The 22,630-nt window shown below is 41.7% G+C and overlaps 1 protein-coding gene across 7 annotated transcripts in view; it reads right to left on the bottom strand.

Moving 5' to 3' along the window:
• Positions 1 to 10,688, bottom strand: part of SERP2 (stress associated endoplasmic reticulum protein family member 2) — a 32,410-nt gene extending 21,722 nt beyond the window's left edge. For 3 of the 7 annotated variants that reach the window (XR_009550751.1, XR_009550750.1, XM_060194806.1), the window contains exons 1-2: positions 10,321 to 10,686; positions 3,221 to 3,293 (exon numbers count right to left, since the gene is read on the bottom strand). Coding sequence is in view for 5 of the 7 variants with exons in the window: in XM_060194806.1 (XP_060050789.1) it covers positions 3,221 to 3,293; positions 10,321 to 10,404 (157 nt within the window). In the remaining 2 variants the exon portion in view is untranslated. Of the gene's footprint in view, positions 1 to 3,220; positions 3,294 to 10,320 lie in introns of all 7 variants that reach the window. The other 4 variants (XM_060194808.1, XM_060194810.1, XM_060194807.1 and 1 more) reach the window with 4 other exon arrangements.
• Between the last annotated feature and the right edge of the window lie 11,942 nt (positions 10,689 to 22,630).

Here is a 22,630-nt window from a genome sequence, read left to right as displayed (position 1 = left end):
CTGCATTTACTGTAAACCATTAACCCCCGAATTGAAATATATTAAAAAGAACATAGAAAAGTATGAAAATATGTCATGCCTTTTCTGACAACCTAATAATATCTAGTAGAATTGGCATGGGCTTGAAAAAGCATACCAGACCAATAACTTGATTGATTTTGTGCTCTCATAGACTACTTAAGGGCACAAAGTGGGGAGGAACCAATAACTGTAGCTTGAGGTGAAAAGGGGGGGAACCACCACCACTAACAACAACAAAACCAACTGGCTCTGTATCTGTTTAGACCCTGATAACTTGGGCTGCAGATGGCAGAGCCCACAGGAACCAGTGATTGGGCTTTCATACTTGAGCCCAGGGCACTATCTCATGTCTTCCAGCTTCATCACATAGTGCTCCTTCATGAGGAATAACCTCCCTCACATCCTTGGTCTTGCTGTTGTTCATCTTTCTAAATTTAGCTGCACTGGCAACACCTCTGGGTAACTTTCTCCTGCTAGGACTGAAAGTGAGTGCCCCTGCAAAGCTTCCTTGTTAGAATTCCAACCAGGGATTGTTGTGATATTCTTAGAAGGTGGAGTGGTTAAGTCAATGAAGTCCTCACAATTGAGGTTAATGCTCTCATAAAGATGCCCTACAAAGGCCTCAGCTCCATCCCCACTGAGGTTACCACATGAGGACACAAGGAAAAACATCTGTGACTGGGCACAGGGCTTCTACCCAGCCATGCTGATACCTCCAATCCGACTTTCAACTTCCAGACCTATGAGCAAGAAATGCCTGCTGATTTTTGAGCCATGGGCTTGAGGTGTTTTGTTTCAATAGCTCGAATGGAGTAAGCTGCTCTCTTATCCAGGCTTTCCCAGTGCTCTGGACACTCCACTATCTCAGTGCTCTCTCCTGGGCCTACAACTGACATTCTCCTTATCTGCCTCCCCCAGTGCCCACAGGCTCTTGAATAGCTTTGTGCTTCCAAAGCCTGGCACTGTGCCAGGCACATGGGGGCATCTGGGAGGGTAGCCCTCAAGACAGGATGGTTGTTTGAATGGGTTTTGCCAAGAGGTTCAAAGGCAGCCTGAAAGGCACTCACTGCCTATAACTGTGCTCCGTGGGCTTCTCTAAGTTTAGAATTTTATCAGTGATTCTGAAGTCTACTTTCAGGGACTACAAAGCTGGGAATAAAAGATAATCAGATGAAGGCTCAAGATTCACAATCTGACAGTCTATAGGCTGGTCACATAGATGCCATTCTTACAGAGATCACTATCATCCCCCTATCCTTCCTCATGGCCTGGTAAAGGCACCGTTTTTTTATTATTACTTTTGTTTAGGGGGACAGATCAAGCGACAGCTCCTCTGAGGCCATGTGCTACAGACAGGTGTGCAAAGAACAACAGGAATCTGCGGTAATTGGTGCAGCTGTGTGCAGTGCATCGAGTTATGCATTGTGACCATATTACACATTGTAATGCAATGCTAGTAAACCACTGTGTATGTCAGTCTGTCTCCAGACTTAATGGCTCCCCTGAAGAGAGACAACCAGTAATAACATTTGTTTTCTCCCCCCCGCCCAGGGTTATTATGGGGTTTGGGTCCTTCACAACAAATTCACTTCTCCCACTGCCATTATTTTCCCTTCTTTTTCTCTCCTTCCTTCCTTCCTCCCTTCCTTCCTTCCTTCCTTCCTTCCTTCCTTCCTTCCTTCTTCCCTTCCTTCCTTCCTTTCTTCCTTCCTTCCTTCCTTCCTTCCTTCTTCCTTTCCTTCCTCCTTCCCTTATTGGATATGACAGAGAGAAACTTAGAAGGGAGGAAGAGATAGAGAGGGAGAAAGAGAGACACCCGCAGCCCTACTTCATCACTTATGAAGCTTCTCCCTTGCAGGTGGGGGTTGAGGGCTTGAACTTAGGTCTTTGTACATGGCACTGTGTGCACTCTACTGGATATACCACTGCCTGGTTCCAGTCAGCAATAAAATTATAATAGAAATGAAGCTTATGGTGTATTACACCAAAGGAAAAGACACTGGGATGAGGGGAGGGTTCAGGTCCTGGAATATGATGGTAGAGGAGGACCTAGTGGGGGGTGAATTGTTATGTGGAAAACTGGGAAATGTTATGCATGTCTATTATGTTTTGCTGTCAACTGTAAACCATTAATCTCCCAATAAAGAAATATTAAAAAAAAAGAAATGAAGCTTAATATTAGCCTCTCACCCCCCCCAACTGGATATTGAAGGCATGAGAAAATGGCTGGCTTTATTTATCCACCTAGCCCTTCTCTCATATCAAACATTCACTGTGTACTAAATGCTGTGCTAGGCTTTACACATTAAGTGGAAAATAAATGCAATCTTTTCTAAGCTTATCCAACTGGATAATAAAATAAGCAAAGAAGGTGATTTCAAATGCTAATAAAGGCCATGAAGAAAAAAAAAAAAGGAAATGATGTGTGACAGAAATAGTTGACAACGTCGGATGGGAGTGGGGGGCATGTAGAGCATCTCTGCAGTTTGCTGGAAGTTTGTGTGAAGAAGAGCTTGATGGTGATGGTGGTGAGGGCGATGGCTGGCCATATGAAGTCAAGGCAAGCTGAGGATATGCTGTAACTGTTGAAAAGCAACTGCAAGCCCACTTGCAATAACAGAAGCAGAATGATATGACAAGGGCAGCGACGTCGCCACCTCTCTGGAGGTATCTCACCCCTTGCAGGCCAACTTTTGTAGATGCAAATGCTTTTACTTAAGAGAATCATGGAGTGTATGCAGAAGAGGGGATTGGAAACCACAGATGATGAAACTAGGCTGAGCGAAGGAGGGAAGTTTGGTATTCCGAAGGAACCACTAGGAAGACATGCTTCAATTCAAGAAGTCCAAAAGACGATGAGTCTATTCTGTGTGATTCTATAATTCCATACCTGAACTATCAAGTAGATGGTACAATGTAGCGTCAAAGAGAAGAAACAATTCTAGTATTGGGTTGTCAGAAAAGTTACGACACGTTTTTGCTCATCATAACCACCTGATTATGATTAATGACTGGTAGTCTATCAGTTCTCTCTCTACCCACACTTGGTCTTCTAAAATAGTAAGAAAATAACCAAAATGCATGACAACAGTGCTTCAGGCAGCTATTGAGTTTGATCTTGGACTAATAAGTGCTTTGTCTATTTACCTTGTAACATGTGTTTCTGAAGGACAGGGAGAAGTCAGTGAAAAACCCATACCTGAACCACAGACAACAAAAACAAACAGCGCCAACAGCCATGGTCCCACAGGATACTTCTCTTCTTGTGGCCTCTAAAATGGAATGGGAGAAAGTAAGACCAGTTCATTCTCACAATAAGCAAATATTAAGTACCATTAGGGGCTGTGCTAGGGGCTGGGGACCTCATGGTAGGTGACACAGGCCCAGGTTCAATGCCAAATGGGTGGGTCTGGATATCTAGTGTAAAGGAAGGAGATGAGCTTGAAAAATCAATCCATCACCATATTAACTCAATGACCTAGGCTACCTTAAATATGTTGGGGACAGATGGGGTTATAAGTACGTAAATGAGTGGAGTTATTTGGGAGTAAAAATAAGAATATTACTAATAATTGCTTCAATTTGTTGAAAGCATACACTCTTTTTTTTTGAAAGTCCCCAGTCAAAATTTTAATGAAATGAATATTCACTTTGATTACATATGTTCAATGTATTTACTAAAGTGGAGAGCACTCCCTGCACTCTCTGCAGGCCGTACACTAGCAGTCTATAACCACTGCTTTCAGCTTCCATCACTCCATGCAGGGCAAGCATTAGCAGCTCCAATTTGTAGTTGAGAAACTGAGGCTCAGGGCTGGGCGGTGGCTCACCCAGTCAAGAATACATGTTATAGTGTGCAAGGACCTAGGGAGAAGCTTCACAAGCAGTTAAGTAGTGTTTTAGGTATCTTTTTTTCCTCCCTCCCTCCCTATTTCCTCCTTCTCTTTCAATTTATGTTTCTACCCAATTAAAAAGAAAAAGATAAGAGAGAGAAAAAGGAAAGTAAATAAAGAAGGAAGAAACGAAAGAAGGAGAATAACAGCCACCAGGAGCAGTGGATTTATTGGGTAGGCACTGAGCCCCAGGAATAACCCTGGTGGCAATAAAAACAAAACAAAAACAACCAAAAGCATCATTGGAAATACATTATTTTTCTGAGAAGGACATTTGAAAAAGAAGTAAAATTTGAAGATGGGAGATGGCAGAAAGAAAGAAACAACAAAACCAGAACTCACTCATTCATGTGAGCCAAAAATAGGTTGTGGCTATTATAAGTTAAGGAATCCATTTTATTACAGATAAGCAGTAAGCCTTTGGTTCTTGACCTACCTGATACATTTTTTAAAGTTATTTATTGATGAAAGGGAGATTGGGGAGGGGGGTGCGCACAGGGAAGAGAAAGAGAGAGAGTGTGTGTGTCAGGGAGAGGGAGAGGGAGAGAGAGAGTGTGACTGTGTCAGACAGACACAGACCTCAGAGCACTATTCAACTCTGGCCTCAGGTGGTGCTGGGGACTGAACCTGGAACCTCCAGAGCCTCAGGCATGAAAGTCCTTTTGCATAACAACTGTGCTATCTTCCTAGTCCCTGCAACATTCTTAGCCTTCTTTTTTTGAACCTCAACCAGATTCACTTATCACTTATAGTACTGTGTACTTTTTCTTGATAGCATCTGTCTCAGCTTGTAGCTTTATATGTATTCCTGTGATAATGTGTTTACTGTCTGTTTCTCCACTAGTCGATGGGCCACATAATGGCAGGCACTATTTCTCTTTCATGTATTGATGTATAGCGGTTTCTGACATGGGATTTAAATATAGTAGATGCTCAGTAAATGTTTTTTGAATAATGAACAAGCATGCAAGTTTCATTAAGTACTATTTTTTTTTCATTGAGCAAAAGCTAGGAAGGATGTTAGTATTTTTTATTAATGCTTCCTAGCTGCTGGTAGGGATTCTGCTGCATTTTTGCTACTATAGAATTGTGGGTAAAAATGTAGATTTTGACATCCACATCGCTGTCTTTGACAAGCCTGTATACCTCTGACCACTGCTGGGTGACAAAATCACACAGCAAGGGTTTCAACAGTTGGTCTCAACCAGAGGATACAATCACTCTTTAATTGTTGCTTAAGATCATTCTAATCAGTTTTTTTTTTTTTTTTCCTTTCAGGGTTATTGCTGGGGCTCGGTGCCTGCACTATGAATCCACTGCTCCTGGCAGCCATCTTTTTTCCACAGTTGTTACTGCTGTTATTGCTACTGCTGTTGTTGTTGGATAGGATAGAGAGAAATTGAGAGAAGAGGGGAAGATATAAAGGGGGAGAGAAAGATAGACACCTGCAGACCTGCGTGAATTCACCCCTTGCAAAGTGACCTTCCTGCAGGTGGGGAGCCAGGGGCTCAAACCGGGATCCTTGCACCAGTCCTTGTGCTTTGCATTATGTGCACTTACCCCTGTGCTATATTGTCCCCACCCCCATTTTAACCAGTTTTTTACTGTCATTCCTTGCCACTGAAGACCAGGTCAAGGTCAGATAAAGTAAATAACAGAGATATCATTTAAATAAGTTTTCCTGAACTGAGTGTGCCATTCACCTCTCCCCACCATCTTTCACCGACTCCCCAACAATCTGTCATAGCTGACCAGAAGCCAGTTGTGTTGGTGTCTTCCCTCCAATACTATATACAAAGGTCATTTAGCTGCGCCTTCAGCAAAGCCAACAAGTGAATGAAGGGGTCTGTAAATGAATTATTGGTCTTGAGCAGATGACAAATGAAGTCCTTTATTTGTAGAAAAATACAAGTTATCAGCATTCAGAGCTTGAAGCATATGCATGAAAGTCTTTTAATTATTATTTTTAAAATAACATTTCCCAGTCAATTGATGTAATTTGGGAACTTTCAGAGTTTAAGAACACCTGGCTCATCACAAGACCAATAGGTTCTTTTAGAAAGCTTTGGGTTGCTTCTTTTGGGAATAGGAGCCCAACATAACTTCATTGGAATGATACAGGTAAGCCTGAATTGTCGCTGGGGAGGGTTTAAGAAAAATTAGTTAAAAAAAATTAGTATAGCCACTGGCCCTTTGGAATATAACTAAAATATGCCTACTAGCTAGCTACAAAACAGAGACCCCCCCAACTCTTCATCTGCACTACTCCAACCTTTAGGTTCATGATTAGTCAACAACTTGCTTGGCTTTATATGTTAACTCTATTTTCAGCCACCAGGTTTCAGATGCTACCATGATGCCAACTAGACTTCTTCCTTGGACAGACATCCCCACCAATGTGTCCTGGAGCCCCACTTCCCCAGAGACCTGACCCACTAGGGAAAGAGAGAGACAGGCTGGGAGTATGGATCGACCTGCTAATGCCCATGTTCAGCGGGGAAGCAATTCCAGAAGCCAGACCTTCCACCTTCTGCACCCCACAATGACCTTGGGTCCATACTCCCAGAAGGTTAAAGAACAGGAAAACTATCAGAGGAGGGGATGGGATATGGAGTTCTGGTGTTGGGAACTGTGTAGAGTTGTATCCCTCTTATCCTATGGTTTTGTCAGTGTTTCCTTTTTATAAATAAATGAAAAAAAAAAAAAGAAAGAAAGAAAAGAAAAAAAAAAAGCAGTAGTGAAAAGGACCTAAGCTGGGGGTGAGAGTGTTCTGCAGACACCTGTCATGGGAAGATGAGAAATTGTGCCCATATGTCAACAACTGTACTACATACCATTAACCTCTCAGTAAAATAATAAAAAAAGAAAGAAAAACGGTAGCAATTTTGGAATTGACATGGTTCATTTCAAATAGAAGTTTGCCACTTCTCAAGGTTCCAAAATGTCAGTTCTGATACTTCTCTGCTAAGATACCAGCAGGGTAACTCAGATGTCTCAAGTCTAAACTGCTCATTCATTCTGAAGAAACTACTATTGTATAATCATGAAATGATTATTCAATTATCTGTTTCTTGGATTTAACTGCTGTCTGGGAGAAAAATACTGACTTACCTTACTGTTACTAGCTGATAATGAACACCATAGCATCTGCATACAATTGCTCATTTCAAAGTACTTATTAGAATGGGTAGTTAGAATCTGTTTGTATTCCCCATTTACTGAATTTCATCCTAACAAGTTATTTCTTGCGGATTAATGTCTTTCAAGAGCTAAACACATGTGACTGCAATTGGGGCTATGGAGCTTAAAGTGTAAAGTTTCTGTATGGCAACCCATTTTACATTAAAGTTAATACAAAGTCCTTTTAATCAGTTGAAAAGTACACCTACATTGTGGCTTGGTTTGGAAACCTTTTAACTACAAATTTTGTAGAGCCATTTAAAAACTTCACAGGCGCCAGGCACTGTTGAAGGGCCTGCCTCATGGTATATCAGAACCCAATAAAATTCACTCATATAGTACATTAAATATAATTTGAATGTAGCTCTAAAAGTTGATTTGAGCTGAAATGAGTTGCATGTGACTGCATCATTTAAATATTTACCCCCCCCCAATTTTTTCATTTTCTTTCTTCATTTTGAAGCCAATAATTTTTGTTTCAGGTACCACATATTTCCCAGTGGTCTTGAAAAGCTAGAGATGGCAGACACTACTTTTACCAAGCCTAATAGATAAGACAGTTCTGAAAATAGTTCCTGTATGGTTGCTACTTTTTGCAGTCAGATATGTTGTAAATTGAGTTCAGTTCAAAACTAAACTGATTTTTTGGTTTGTTGAAAAGCCCCAAGCAACTAATGGCTTTCCAGTAATATCCTGGTTTACATAATATTGTGGAAAAAGGTAACTTTCCAGAAATATAAAACCTCAGATGCTTTAACTTAAATAAAAAAATACTTTTAAAGAACTAGGAGCTAACATGAAAAAATGCTCCAAGCCTTTGATTGTCAGAGAAATACAAATCAAGACAATGAGATACCACTTCTCCCCTGTGAGAATGTCATACATCAGGAAAGGTAGCAGCAGCAAATGCTCGAGAGGTTGTGGGGTCAAAGGGACCTTCCTGCACTGCTGGTGGGAATGTCAATTAATCCAACCTCTGTGGAGAGCAGTCTGGAGAACTCTCAGAAGGTTAGAAATGATGATCCTGCAATTCCCTTCCAGGGGATATATCCTAAGGAACGCAACACACCCATCCAAAACGATTTGTGTCATACCTAAGTTCATAGCAGCACAATTTGTAATAGCCAAAAACTGGAAGCAACCCAGGTGTCCAACAACAGATGAGTGGCTGAGTAAGTTGTGATATATATACACAATGGAATACTACTGTGCTATTAAAAATGGTGACTTCACTGTTTTCAGCTGATCTTGGATGGATCTTGAAGAATTATGTTAAGTGAAATAAGTCAGAAACAGGAGGTTGAATATGGGATGATCTCACTCTCAGGCAGAAGTTGAAAAATAAGATCAGAAGAGAAAACACAAGTAGAATCTGAACTGGAATTGGTGTATTACACCAAAGTAAAAGACTCTGGGGTGAGGGTGGGGGAAGAGTACAGGTCCAAAAATGGATGACAGAGGACCTAGTGGGGGTTGTATTGTTATATGGAAAACTGAGAAATGTTATGCATGTACAAACTATTGTATTTACTGTCAACTGTAAAACATTAATCCCCCAATAAAGAAATTTAAAAAAAATAAAAGAACTAGGAGCTAGCTCAGTGGGTTGACTCCATACCTTAGCTTATAATGAGGCCCTGGAATTGAATTCCTACCTACATAGGTACATTGTGGAGAGTTTGACTGGCTACGGAAGAAGGGCAAACGCTAGAAGAAGATTGTGGAGAGTGCCAAGGGAACTCCATGGATGCTGCAATTTTGCTTTAATGTCTCTTTCTCTCTCTGTCCTTCTGTTCCTTTATGAGCATCTACCTTTAAAAAAATCAAACCAGGAAGGCTAATCAGCAGTATTGCACATGCACAAAAATCTTAGATTCAGTCCCTGGAATAAAAAAAAAAGTTTTTTAATGTTGATTTGTTAGCAAGCTTTCCTTCTGGCTAAAAAATAAGTAGGAAAAAATATTAGACCTATATGGAAACTGGTCCCAAATGCACATAGACATTTTGCTGTCAAATTACAACAAAATGATCTAATTCCCAAATGAGATAATTTCAAGCACAATTTAAACATGGAGCTGTGCGTGTATAAAGGCCTGAGAAAAGTTGAGTCTGATCTGAAGGTTTCTCTGTCACTACTGCTGAGTATTGCACAAATTCTGGTGTGACGACTGCAGATCCTACTTAATCACACCAGAAATCTTTCTTTGGCTAAAAGGAATTGCCTCACCAAGTCTGCAAGCTATTCGGGCCAAAACCCAGGCTTAGGCTAGGTTTCCACTTAACTGTCAGAGATAATAGATTCCGTGTGTCTTTGCTCTCAAACTTGGAAACCAACAGTTCATTTGGATGTAAGCTTCCAAATGCCCAAATTCACAGGCCTGGCACTTTCTGTTGAAGATCATCTGCTTTGCTAAAAAGAAATCCTAGTGTATAAGGCACCGACATTTGTATTTATAAGTACAATTATAAAGCCCGATCTCCAGGGTTTTTTTTTTTTTTTTTTTTTGGGTGGTGGTGGTGTGGTGTGGTGTGGTGTGGTGTGGTGTGGTGTGGTGTGGTGTGGTGTGGTGTGGTGTGGTGTGGTGCAGAATGTCTGCCAGTAAACTCTGGATCCTGTCGTTAGAATAAATGTTCGGTGTGTGCAAGAGTAATGTTGCATTCAAACTTTAGCCCAGTGGTGAGAAGGCTCACTGGAGAGAAAGCAAAAGTGAGGCAAGGCAAAAAGAAAATATGGGTCTCAACCGGCATTTCCAGTTTATACAGGAAGACCATTACAAAAGGAACTGGAAAGAAACCCTTATGTAGTGTGTCTTTGGAGATGGAGTTCAGGGGGTGGAGTTAGGGCAGGGGAGAGGAGAAATGGTCTCCATTTACTCATTCATTCGCTCACCCATTCATTCATTCATTCATTCATTCATTCATTCATCCATCCATTCACTCATTCATTCATTCATTAAACAAACATTCTAGCACCAGCTAGGTTCTGGGCCCTGTGACAAGGAGGTTGGTTCATCGTTCCCTAAAGGATGAGACTGTTTTTCCCAGAGACAAAGATCCAAGTCACTCCCGGGGAGATAACCCCAGTGGCCACTCCCAGAGGGGCCACGACCAACCAAGCTCCTCTCCGCCCACCAGTCCCGCGCCCACCTTCTTGCGAGCCCCACCCGAGGGGAGGGGCGGGCAGGGCCAGAGGATCCTGCGGGCCCTGCCCCCGCCCGCGCCTTACCAGGGTTTTGGCGACGTTCCCCCTCTGGGTGATGTTTTTGCTGTGCTTCTCGTTGGCCATCCGGATCCGCTGTTTGGCCACCATGGCTGGGGCGCCGGGAAGCGCGCTCGGCTCCCCCCTGCCAGGCTTCCTGGAGCTGCGCCCCGCGCGTCCCGCGCGCCCCGCCCCGCGCTGCAGGTGTCCCCACGCGGCCCCCCAGCCCCGCGCGCCGGCGCTAGAGCGAGGCCAGAGCCCGGACGGAAGTAATCTTTCATCTCAGGAAACCCTCTGCTACTTCCTCGCCATCCTTCCGGCCCCCCCCATCCCAACCTGCGCGGCCCCGCCGCGTGTGCAACGCGCCCTGTGTCGCGGGAGGGGGCTGCGTTTGTGCGCGCAAGCTGTCGGGAACCCCAAGGCCTGCAGGTGCGGGGCCAGGGCACGGTGGCTTAGGGCTGGGCTGGAGGTGGCACTCAGGGTCCTTCAAGGGCCAGTGAGACCAAGGATAGCCACAGGGGAGGAATCTTGCTGAAGGCTGAGAAGAGCCAGCCCTCCCCAGGGTGGGCATGAGAAGTCAAGTTGTGGAACCATGTCACTTGGAAGAGATGAGGTCTTGGGCCAAGGTGGTGGCTTTAACTAGCTTCTGCTCTCAGGCACCCAGGCAGCCTGGGCCTCCTTCAGTCATGGGTGGCCCAGGAGGTCCAAACTGAAGCTCCTGGGGAAAATAGTTTCATTTATAGAGCAACAGACCTGTATGTATATCTGGTTTGATTCCCAGCGCTGCGTATACCATAGAAGTGTTCTGGATTCGCTCTTTATCATGTGAACTCCCTCTCATACATAAGAAGTTAAATAAATGACAAAAAATAAATAAAAGTACCTTGAAGATTCTAGGTAACTTCAGATGCTGGTTTGATCCCACAGGTTCCCTAGTCCTTAGGGCAAGGGATAAAGGGTGCAGCCCTCCCTGAAATGCAGCTGTGTTGCTGGCATCTGTGGCTAGGATCAGCCCATCTTTCCATGCTCCCTTCCTTTCTTGTATCCCTCCATCCTTCCATCCTTTCTTTCTAAATAGTTTTTATTAGTGAGTTAATAGTGATTCCTAAGGTTTTAAGATAATAGGGATACAAATTCTACAACACTCCCACCACCAAAGATCTGTGCCCCACTTTGCTCCAAGAGTAACCACCATAGCTCTCCCAAGGTCATAGATATGTCTTTCCTGTCTCTTTTTAAGTTTAGTATTTCAATTCTTTATATTCCACACATAAGTGAAATCATCCCATAGTTGTATAACTAGGCTTCTTAAAACATTTTTTCTAATTAGTGATTTACTAGTGGCTTACAAAATTATAAGATTACAGAATATAGTTCCACACCCCACGAAAGTTCTGTGCCCTCACCCTCCCAGTAAGAACCACTATAGTTCTCACAAAATATTAGAGGGTTTGGTTATTTCCCCCCTCCTTTTTTTTCTTTGCAAGTTGATGCATTTTGCATTTTGATTCTGTAGATTCCATATCTGAATGAAATACTAAGGTAGTTGTTTTTCACCTCTTAGTGAAGTTCACTAAGCATAATCACTTTTAGCCTCATTTATTTTGCCCCAAAGGACACAATACCATCCTTTTAAATTGTGGAGTAGTATTCCATAAAGTATATATCAAATATCTACTACCAATACTACTCCTCTTTATTTTGATAGAGACAGAATTAAAGAGGGAAGGAGTAAATAGGGAAGGGGGAAAGAGAGACAACTGCAGCACTACTTCACTGCTTTTGAAGCTTCCCACTTGCAGGTGGGTACCGGAGGCTTGAACCCAGATTCTTGTGCATAGTAATGTGTGTGTTCAACCAGGTGCATTACTGCCCAGTCCCTATTCTAGAACTTCTTTATCCAGTTTCTGTGACTGAAATTCCATCATTTGGTCGAGTGTTAGAGGTCCTTTTTTGGAGGTCTTCTACAAAGCTTGTCTCCATTTTATTTCAATGAAGTTTTCATACAGTCTGTTTGGGTGATAGTTTTTTTTGGAACCTGAAAGACAGGCCCTTCTAAATTATTAGTAGAGGCTGGCCACTGTTTTGCTATTCCAGAGGTCAGAAAAGTCACTCAACAAGCTTCTCTCAGTTCATAACCACTGCATCTTCCTTTATCATAGAACTGCAAACCAAGTACTAAGGTCAACTCTAGTTCCCTTCTCCTTCTCTTTCTTCACTAGAGCACAGCTCTAGGTGTTGAACCTGGGACATCTGAAACTCAGGCAAATTTTTTTTTTACACAACTATGTTATCTTCCCACCCTTCTAGATCCATTCTTTTAAAAGGTACTTTTGTGTGTGTGTGATGAGGTGACAGATATTCATTCTTACTTCAGTGATTGCTGCTGAACCTGACTGTGGTATGAAGCCCAGAATGTGTCTCTTCTTGACTGGCCTCACTCAGGTTTTAACCAAATGCCTGGGTGGGAATTGGAAGGCAGGTGTTTGCCTGAGTACAGACCTGGCACTGAATAACATGAAGGATAAGTGACAGACTGACATGGTTTCTCTCTTTTGACCTTCAAGCAGAAAAGTGTCTCCCCCCCCCCCCCCGGGTTATATCTGGAGTTTGGTACCTGCATAATTCCATCACCTTTCCTGGTGACCATTTCTTCTTGACAGAAAATGAGACTGAGAGATTCAAAGGAGCAGAGAGACAGAGAGAAGGAAAGGCACCTGCAGTAGTGCTCTGCTGCTTGTGAAGATTCCCCCCCCTCCCCGTGAGGAATGAGGACTTGAATCTGGGTATTTGGGCTTGGTAATGTGTGTGCTCTACCAAGTGCACTACCACCCAACACTACAGAAAACGATTCTTTAATTTTTAAATTTGTATATTTATTACTAATTGGATAGGGACAGAGAGCAATTGATAGTGCAGGGGGAGATAGTGAGAGAGAGAAAGAGACAGAGAGAGACCTACAGCTCTGCTTCACCACTTGTGAAGCTTTCCCCACTGCAGGTGGGGACCAGGGGATTAAAACTGGATCCTTACACATTGTGAAATGTTCACTCAACCAGGTGTGCCACTGCCTGGTCCAGAAAAGTATTCTTAACTGAAAGAAGTCTACCTTGTTTGGGCAGAAGATTCTTTAATGCTGAATCATGTTTGATAAGGTTCCAGTAGGAAATTTTTCCTATTAGGCTTCACTTTTTCCTGCTGTGTTTGCCTTCAAATTTTTAGTTTCTTTTAATTGCAAACAGGCCATATGTATATTCACATAAACATTTAAACGGAAATAGTCTCCTTACTCTAGATGATTGTAATTGTTTCTAGCTTACCTTTCCAGTCTTTTTATATGTATATATGTATACATATTTCATACATAAATGAAATCATCCTATATAAATTGTTTTACCACTCTTCTCAAATTACCAGAAATATTGTTATATCTACTTATATACCTCTTCTTTTTCCACATGCTTAATACCTAATAGTATCACTTATTGAATTATTACTGGACACTTATTTCCAAGGTTTTTTTTTTGTTTGTTTGTTTCTATTTCACTGGTACTGATATTGCCTTAGTGAACATCCCTGTACATACACATGTGCTTGTGCAGGTCCATTTGTGGACTTTCTTGAAGTCAAATACTAGCACCTTTTTCTGTTCCATCAGCCAAGTTACTGCTGCTGTTTTGGGATGAGGCTGTTTCCTGCTGCTGCTTCCTTTATACTCTTTTGCCCTTTGCACTCAAGCCTGTTCCTCTGTAACTTGCAGTTCCATTTATTGCTTTGATAATGACCATTTACTTCTAAGAGGTGTTTTTCCTTCCAGCCTGAATCCTGTCCCTGTCATAAAGTGCAAGTTGAGCTGGCTCATCTCAGAGGTTCTTTAGCTGGGGAGCTGTAGTCCATATCTGAAGCAGTGCTGAGTTCCATAGTAAACGCTAAAGGGACCAGGTGGTGGCAAACCTGGTTGAGTGCTCAATTTATATTGTGCAAAGACCAGGGTTCAAGGTTCCAAGCCTCATCTGCTGGGAGGAAGCTTTAGGAATTGTGTCTCTCTCACATCTCTCTATATTTTCCCCTTCTCTCTCAATTTCTCCCTCTGTCTAATCAAAGTAAAATAAAAATATTGAAAAAAGAATCCTCTAAATATAAAATAATAATAACACTGTGCTAAGAAGGATCAAAGCCTGGAGTCCTCTTGCTTCTAGGAGTTGTGAGGATGCAGAAGAGGAGTGGAAATTTGAGCAAGAGTTGGAAACTGCTGAGGATTAATCTGAACTAGTGGCAGGAATTTTATGACACACTGGTTGAAAGCAATGCTCAACTACAACTTCTAAAATTGCTATGGGTAACACAGCAGGAAACTGATCACTGATTACAATTTTTTGGGGGGCTGGTAATTTTTTTTCCTTTAGGACAAGTATTCCTATCAAGGTTATATGCAGTAGTCATGAGTCTGCCCCCACCTTAGGGTTCTGGGTTTATGACTACAGAGCCTGTCTTTTTTTCCTTTTTTCCTCCAGGGTTATTGCTGGGGCTAAGTGCCTTCACTATGAATCCACAAGCTCCTGGAGGCCATTTTTTCCCCCACTGTTGTTGCTTTTGTTATTACTGTTGCCATTGTTGTTGTTGTTGTTGGATAGGACATAGAGAAATCGAGAAAGGAGGGGAAACAGAGGGGAGGGAAAGATAGACACTTGCAGGCCTGTTTCACTGCTTTGAAATGACCCCTGTGCAGGTGGGGAGCTGGGAGTTCAAACTGGGATCCTTGTGCCCATCCTTGAGCTTTATGCCATGTGTGCTTAACCTACTTCACTACCACCGGACCCCTAGAGCCTGGCTTTTGCCCAACTTTATAAATGATGTTTTAATAAAAGCATACAGTTGCTATACTTTTGAGCTGTGAGGTCATGGACACCTGTCATTTTTCTGTGATTGACCTGCAGGTGAATATTTTTTCTATTTTGTGCTCCCCCACCCCGTCCCCCACCCTGTCCCCCACAGTGTGAGTTTTTATTTTTTTATTTAAGAAAGGATTAATTAACAAAAACATAGGGTAGGAGGGGTACAACTCCACACAATTCCCACCGCCCAATCTCCATATCCCACCCCCTCCCCCGATAGCTTTCCCATTCTCTATCCCTCTGGGAGCATGGACCCAGGGTCATTGAGGGTTGCAGAAGGTAGAAGGTCTGGCTTCTGTAATTGCTTCCCCGCTGAACATGGGCGTTGACTGGTCGGTCCATACTCCCAGTCTGCCTCTCTCTTTCCCTAGTAGGATGGGTCTCTGGGGAAGCTGAGCTCCAGGACACATTGGTGGTGTCTTCAATCCAGGGAAGTCTGGCCCGCATCCTGATGACACCTGGAACCTGGTGACTGAAAAGAGAGTTAACATACAAAGCCAAACAAATTGTTGAGCAATCATGGACCCAAAGCTTGGAAAAGTGGAAAGGAAGTATTAGGGAGGTACTCACTGCTAACTCTAGTATACTTCTGCTTTCTTACTTTGGTGCCATACTCCAAACTCAGTCAATTTCTGCTTTGCGTTTCTACTTCTTTTTTTTTTTTTTACATGCATAACATTCCCCAGATTCCCATTTAGCAATACAACCCCCACTATTTCATTCATCATTTTTCATGGACCTGTATTCTCCCCACCCACCCACCTACCCCAGAGTCTTTTACTTTGGTGTAATACTCCAATTCCATTTCAGGTTCGACTTGTGTTTTCTTTTCTAATCTTGTTTTTCAACTTCGGCCTGAGAGTGAGATCATCCCGTATTCATCATTCTGTTTCTGACTTATTTCACTCAACATGATTTTTTCAAGGTCCATCCAAGATCGGCTGAAAACGGTGAAGTCACCATTTTTTACAGCTGAGTAGTATTCCATTGTGTATATATACCACAACTTGCTCAGCCACTCATCTGCTGTTGGACACCTGGGTTGCTTCCAGATTTTGGCTATTACAAATTGTGCTGCCAAGAACATATGTGTACACAGATCTTTTTGGATGGATGTGTTGGGTTCCTTAGGATATATCCCCAGGAGGGGAATTGCAGGGTCGTAGGGTAGGTCCATTTCTAGCCTTCTGAGAGTTCTCCAGACTGTTCTCCACAGAGGTTGGACCAATTGACATTCCCACCAGCAGTGCAGGAGGGTTCCTTTGACCCCACATCCTCTCCAGCATTTGCTGCTGTTACCTTTTCTGATGTGTGACATTCTCACAGGAGTGAAGTGATATCTCATTGTTGTCTTGATTTGCATTTCTCTGACAATCAGAGACTTGGAGCATTTTTTCATGTGTTTCTCGGCCTTTTGGATCTCTTCTGTGGTGAATATTCTGTCCAATTCCTCCCCCCATTTTTGGATGGGGTTATTTGTTGTCTTGTTGTTGAGTCTGGTAAGCTCTTTATATATGTTGGTTATTAAACTCTTATCTGATGTATGGCATGTAAAGATCTTCTCCCATTCTGTGAGGGGTCTCTTGATTTGGGTAGTGGTTTCTTTTGCTGTGAAGAAGCTTTTTAATTTGATGTAGTCCCATAGGTTTATACTTGCCTTAGTCTTCCTTATAATTGGATTCGTTTTATTGAAAATGTCTTTAAAATTTATGCGGAAAAAAGTTCTGCCAATATTTTCCTCTAAGTATCTGATAGTTTCTGGTCTAACATCCAAGTCCTTGATCCACTTGGAATTTACTTTTGTATTTGGTGAAATACAGTGATTCAGCTTCATTCTTCTGCATGTTTCAACCCATTGTTTCCAACACCATTTGTTGAAGAGACTCTGCTTTCCCCATGTAATAGTCTGAGCCCCTTTGTCAAAGATTAGATGTCCATAGGTGTGGGGCCTCATTTCTGGGCTCTCAATTCTATTCCACTGGTCAGTGTGTCTGTTCATGTTCCAGTACCAAGCAGTTTTGATGACAATGGCCCTATAATATAGTTTGAGATCTGGCAGTGTGATGCCTCCGGTTCTGTTCTTTTTTCTCAAGATTGTTTTGGCAATTCTAGGTCTTTTCTGGTTCCAGATAAACATTTGTAGCATTTGTTCTATTCTCCTAAAAAATGTGCTTGGGATCTTGATGGGGATAGCATTAAATTTGTAGATGGCTCTGGGTAATATATTCATTTTGATGATGTTAATTCTTCCAACCCATGAGCATGGAATATCTTTCCAATTCTTTGTGTCTTTTTCAATTTCTTTGAGTAGTGACTCATAATTTTCAGTATACAAGTCTTTCACTTCTTTGGTTAGGTTTATTCCTAGATATTTTATTGTTTTTGTTGCTATAGAAAAAGGAACTGATTTCTGGATTTCAATTTCTTCTAACTTAGTGTTTGCATAGATGAATGCCACTGACTTTTGAATGTTAATTTTATAGCCTGACACATTACTGTATTGCCTGATGATTTCCAAAAGCTTCTTGCTAGATTCCTTAGGTTTTTCCATGTATACTATCATGTCATCTGCAAATAAGGAGAGTTTGACTTCTTCTCTTCCAATCTGTATGCCTTTAATTCCTTGCTCCTGCCTGATTGCTATGGCAAGAACTTCCAACACTATGTTGAATAGTAATGGTGATAGTGGGCAGCCCTGTCTAGTACCTGATCTGAGGGGAAATGCTTCCAGTTTTTCACCATTGAGTATGATGTTGGCTGTAGGTTTGCTATATATAGACTCCACTATCTTCAGGAATTTTCCATCTATTCCTATTTTCTGTAGTGTTTTGATCATAAAGGGATGTTGTATTTTGTCAAAAGCTTTCTCTGCATCTATTGATATGACCATGTGGTTTTTGGTCTTGCTTTTGTTGATGTGGTGGATCACATTGATTGATTTACGTATATTAAACCAACCTTGCATGCCTGGGATAAACCCCACTTGGTCATGATGAACAATCTTTTTGATATACTGCTGTATCCGGTTGGCTAGAATTTTGTTCAATATTTTCGCATCTATGTTCATCAGAGATATTGGTCTGTAGTTTTCTTTTTTGGTTGTGTCCCTGTCTGCTTTTGGTATCAGGGTGATGTTGGCTTCATAGAAGCTGGCAGGGAGTATTCCAGTGTCTTCAATCTTCTGGAAGACTTTTAAAAGTAGAGGTATTAGTTCTTCTTTGAAGGTTTTGTAGAATTCATTTGTAAAACCATCTGGTCCAGGACTTTTATTTTTGGGAAGATTTTTGATAACTGTTTCAATTTCATTAGCTGTGATGGGCCTGTTCATGTTATCCACTTCCTCTTTACTTAGTTTTGGAAGTTGGTAGGTATCTAGGAAATCATTCATTTCTTCCAGGTTCTCTAACTTGGTGGCATATAGTTGTTCATAGAAGCCTCGCATGATATGTTGAATTTCTGCAGTGTCTGTTGTGATATCTCCTCTTTCATTTACTATCCGATTTATTTGGGTCTTCTCCCTTTTTTGTTTTGTGAGTCTGGCTAAAGGTTTGTCGATTTTGTTTACTCTTTCGAAGAACCAACATTTACTTTCATTGATCTTTTGTATGGTTTTCCTATTCTCAATGTTATTTATTTCTGCCCTAACTTTAGTAATTTCTGTCCTTCTGGTTGCTTTAGGGTTCCTTTGTTGTTCTTCTTCTATGTCTTTAAGATGTGCAATCAGGCTGTTTATTTGTGCCTTTTCTTGTTTCCTAATGTGTGCTTGTATAGCTATGAACTTCCCTCTTAGGACTGCTTTAGCTGTGTCCCAAATATTTTGATAGCTTGTGTCTTCATTTTCATTGAACTCTCGAAACATTTTGATTTCTTCCTTGATTTCCTCTTTGACCCAGAAGTTGTTAAGAAGTGTACTGTTTAGCTTCCACATTTTGACACTGTTACTAATCTTTTGTTGATTGTTAAGTGTTAGTTTAATTCCACTGTGGTCTGAGAAGATGCTTGGGATGATGTCAGTGCTCTTGAATAGGCTGATGCTGTCTTTGTGGCCTAACATATGGTCTATCCTTGAGAATGATCCATGTGGAATTGAGTAAAATGTGTATTCCAGTTTTTTGGGATGAATGACTCTGAAAATGTCCAATAGTTCTAGTTTATCTATCTCTTCATTTAGCTCCCTTATGTCTTTACTGATTTTCTTCCTGGATGATCTGTCAAGTTGAGATAGTGGGGTGTTGAAGTCCCCTACTATGATTGTGTTACTGTTAATATATTGCTGTAGCTCTTTCAGTAGAAGTTTGATGTATTTAGATGGCTTCTCATTGGGTGCATAGATATTAATAATTGTTAAGTCCTCTTGATTGACTGATCCTCTGAGCATTAAGTAGTGTCCATTCCTATCTTTTTTAATCTTATCTATTTTAAAGTCTATCATGTCAGATATGAGAATAGCTGTTCCTGCTCTTTTTTGTGGGCCATTGGTTTGTATGATAGTTTTCCATCCTTTCACTTTAAGTCTGTGTTTGTCTTGTTGCGTTAGGTGAGTTTCCTGTAGACAACATATTGTTGGGTTGTGTTTTCTGATCCATCTTCCTACTCTGTGTCTTTTAATAGGTGAATTCAGGCCATTCACATTTATTGATATCAAAGATTGAAGATATTTTAACGCCATTCTTGTAGAGTTTTAGAGTGTTTTGATATATGTTCTATTTGTGGTGGTCTGGTTGTTTATAGGAAACCTTTCAGAACTTCTTTCAAGGCAGGCTTGGTGATGGTTGCTTCCTTCAACTGTTGCTTGTCTGAGAAGGTTTTGATGCTTCCATCTAGTCTGAATGACAATCTAGCAGGATATAGTATTCTTGGCTGAAAGCCTTTCTCATTGAGCACTCAATAGATATCTTGCCATTCTCTTCTGGCCTGTAGTGTTTGTATGGAGAAGTCTGCTGCTAATCTTATGGGTTTTCCTTTGTAGGTGACTCTTTGTTTTTCTCTTGCAGCCTTGAGGATCCTTTCTTTATCCTTATTCCTTTCCAATCTAAGTATGACATGTCTTGGTGTCTTTAGGTCTGGGTTAATTCTGTTTGGGACCCTCTGGGCTTCTTGAATCTTTATGTCTTTGGTGTTGTCTAGACTAGAGAAATTTTCAGCTATTATGGCCTGGAGAACGCTTTCTTCCTCCCCTTCTCTTTCTTCCTCTGGTAAGCCAATAATGCGTATATTGTTTCTTTTGAAGTCATCCCATAGGACTCTGTTGTTGTTTTCAGCATCTCTTAATCTCTTTTTGAGGTCTCTTACTTCTTCTTTAGTTGTCTCTAATTCATCCTCAATCTTGCTAATTCTGTCTTCAGCCTCATTGATTCTATTCTCTCTGCCCTCTACTGCTTTCTGGAGTTCATCTATTTTGTTGCCCTGCTCTGATACTGTTTTAGCTTGTTCAGCTAGTTGCCTTCTTAGCTCAGCAATTTCAGCTTTCAGCTCTCTAATAACCATGAGATTATTAGAATTTTCTTCCATATTCTCATTTGTTGTTCCTGCAGTTCTGATTACAATTTTTTCAAATTCTTTACTCACTCCTGTTATTATTTCCTTAGCTAATGTTTGGATGTTGAACTCGTTGTTTTGTGCTTCGCCCTCTGGAGGACTTTTAGCTGGACTCTTGTCCTGGTTCGAGTCTCCATTATTTTTTCTTGTTGTTTTAACCATTTTATATAAGTTAACAGTTTTTTCAATCCCTGAGTTGGAGTTCAGTGGTGTAAAAGCCTTTTTTTTTCCCCCTGTAGGCTATGGTAGCCTGAGGGCTTTTAAACTATCAATAGGCTTCTTGGCTTAATCAATGACTCCTGACCAAGAGATAAAGCAGGGAGTGGCAGAGATAATCCAGTGGTTATGCAAAGAGACTTTCACAGCCCTTCAGCTATGCCACCGAGGTATAGGTCTTCTCCTGAGTTTCCCGGTTAGATCTCTGTGCCCTCCCTGTTGCTGCTCCAGATTCTGAGGGTAGTAGCAATGGAGACTCAGAGTTGTACTTGGTGAGTCTCTGGGGAGTCCTTTCCTCCCTTCAGCTGTCCCCTTGTTGGTGGAGCAGACTGGAGGTGGTGTCTCCACTGACAAACTGTCGAACTGTTAGCAGTCACTTAATCTCTCCTTAGGCCCCTCTCTCCTCTCTGTCACCAGCCACGCGTGTTTGTACTCACGGGTGATTTACTGGGTTTCTGTGGTCATTCTAGTCCTGTCTTGTTTTGGTCCGGGTGGTCTCCTTTGGTATTCCTAGTTGATCCGGGAGAGGAGAGGAGAGGAGAGAAAGCGATCTGCTGCTCGTAGCCCACTGTGTGAGTTTTAGGAACTTCTCTTCCATTATAGGTGCACAATGGAGACTGATAGTTGATGTCGTAATCCTTGACGACTAGGATGGGAATGTGTGACCCAGCCTGAATAATAAAATACTTCCATTTGGAACTCTGAATCTTGAGCAGGCAATGCCAAGTCAAAGGGAAAAAGTTAAACTCCCCCCGTGGTGGGTTCGCAAAGACAGACTGTACTCAACCAACATGCTGGAGTCAGCAGGGGCAGAACCAGTGTTGGCACCCCACTCATTCTGTGCTACCTGAAATTCTTACAATAGATCCCTCTTCTATGGGTTTAATGTGTTGCTTATAACCAAGAACCTTGACTAGTGTATATGTAGACAAATAAACACACAAGAAAAACCAGAACTCCCCCTTGGGCATTTTCCCTTACTGATCTGGAATAACTGTCATGCCCCTTGACACTTTCTGAGATTGCTGCCAGTGGCCTGTCTTGAATTGATGTCACCAAGGGAAAGTATGTATAAAGACTTTGGGGACAGATATTATGGTCCAGCTCTTGATTATGGAAAGGAGTGATTGACAGGCATACCTTGCATAAATAGAACCAAACAGATCGCTGACACCCCTAACTGACATTTTCAGTTTCTTCCATATCCAAACCATTTCCAATACTGTCAGCAAAGAGGAAAATTTGGCAGTTTTCATCATCTGCTTCTGTAAAACTTAAGTACATGCTGGTGGAAATGTTCATGAAGATGTCCCAGCAGTGGGCAGGGCAACAGAGAGCTGACAGCCAGTGTCATCTGCTGCATGTGGTGGAATCAACTACACTGTGCTTTGATTGATTTTGGGCAATCATTCCACACAGTAGCTGGCAAGAAACTCATTCTTTGAGTGTTTCTTGAGAATCTACCTTATGCCAGGCACTATTTAGATACTGGGGATTCAATGATTGAGACATGATTTTCTGCCTTTAGGAAGCTCTCAGTTGAGTGGAGGAGCAAAGCAGTAAACATTGGAAGCCTGCCCTGACTTCAAAAATGAGTGAAAGTCAGAATCACAAAAGGAGTTGCAGCTGAGCTGAAAGAAGAATTAAGATCATGGCTTTCTCAAAAGCAAAAAGAAATATTTGCCAGG

The sequence above is a fragment of the Erinaceus europaeus genome, chromosome 7 (assembly GCF_950295315.1).
Source record: "Erinaceus europaeus chromosome 7, mEriEur2.1, whole genome shotgun sequence".
Taxonomy (NCBI): domain Eukaryota; kingdom Metazoa; phylum Chordata; class Mammalia; order Eulipotyphla; family Erinaceidae; genus Erinaceus; species Erinaceus europaeus.
Note: the sequence above shows the minus strand (reverse complement) of the source record. Positions and strands in the feature narration are given on the sequence as shown.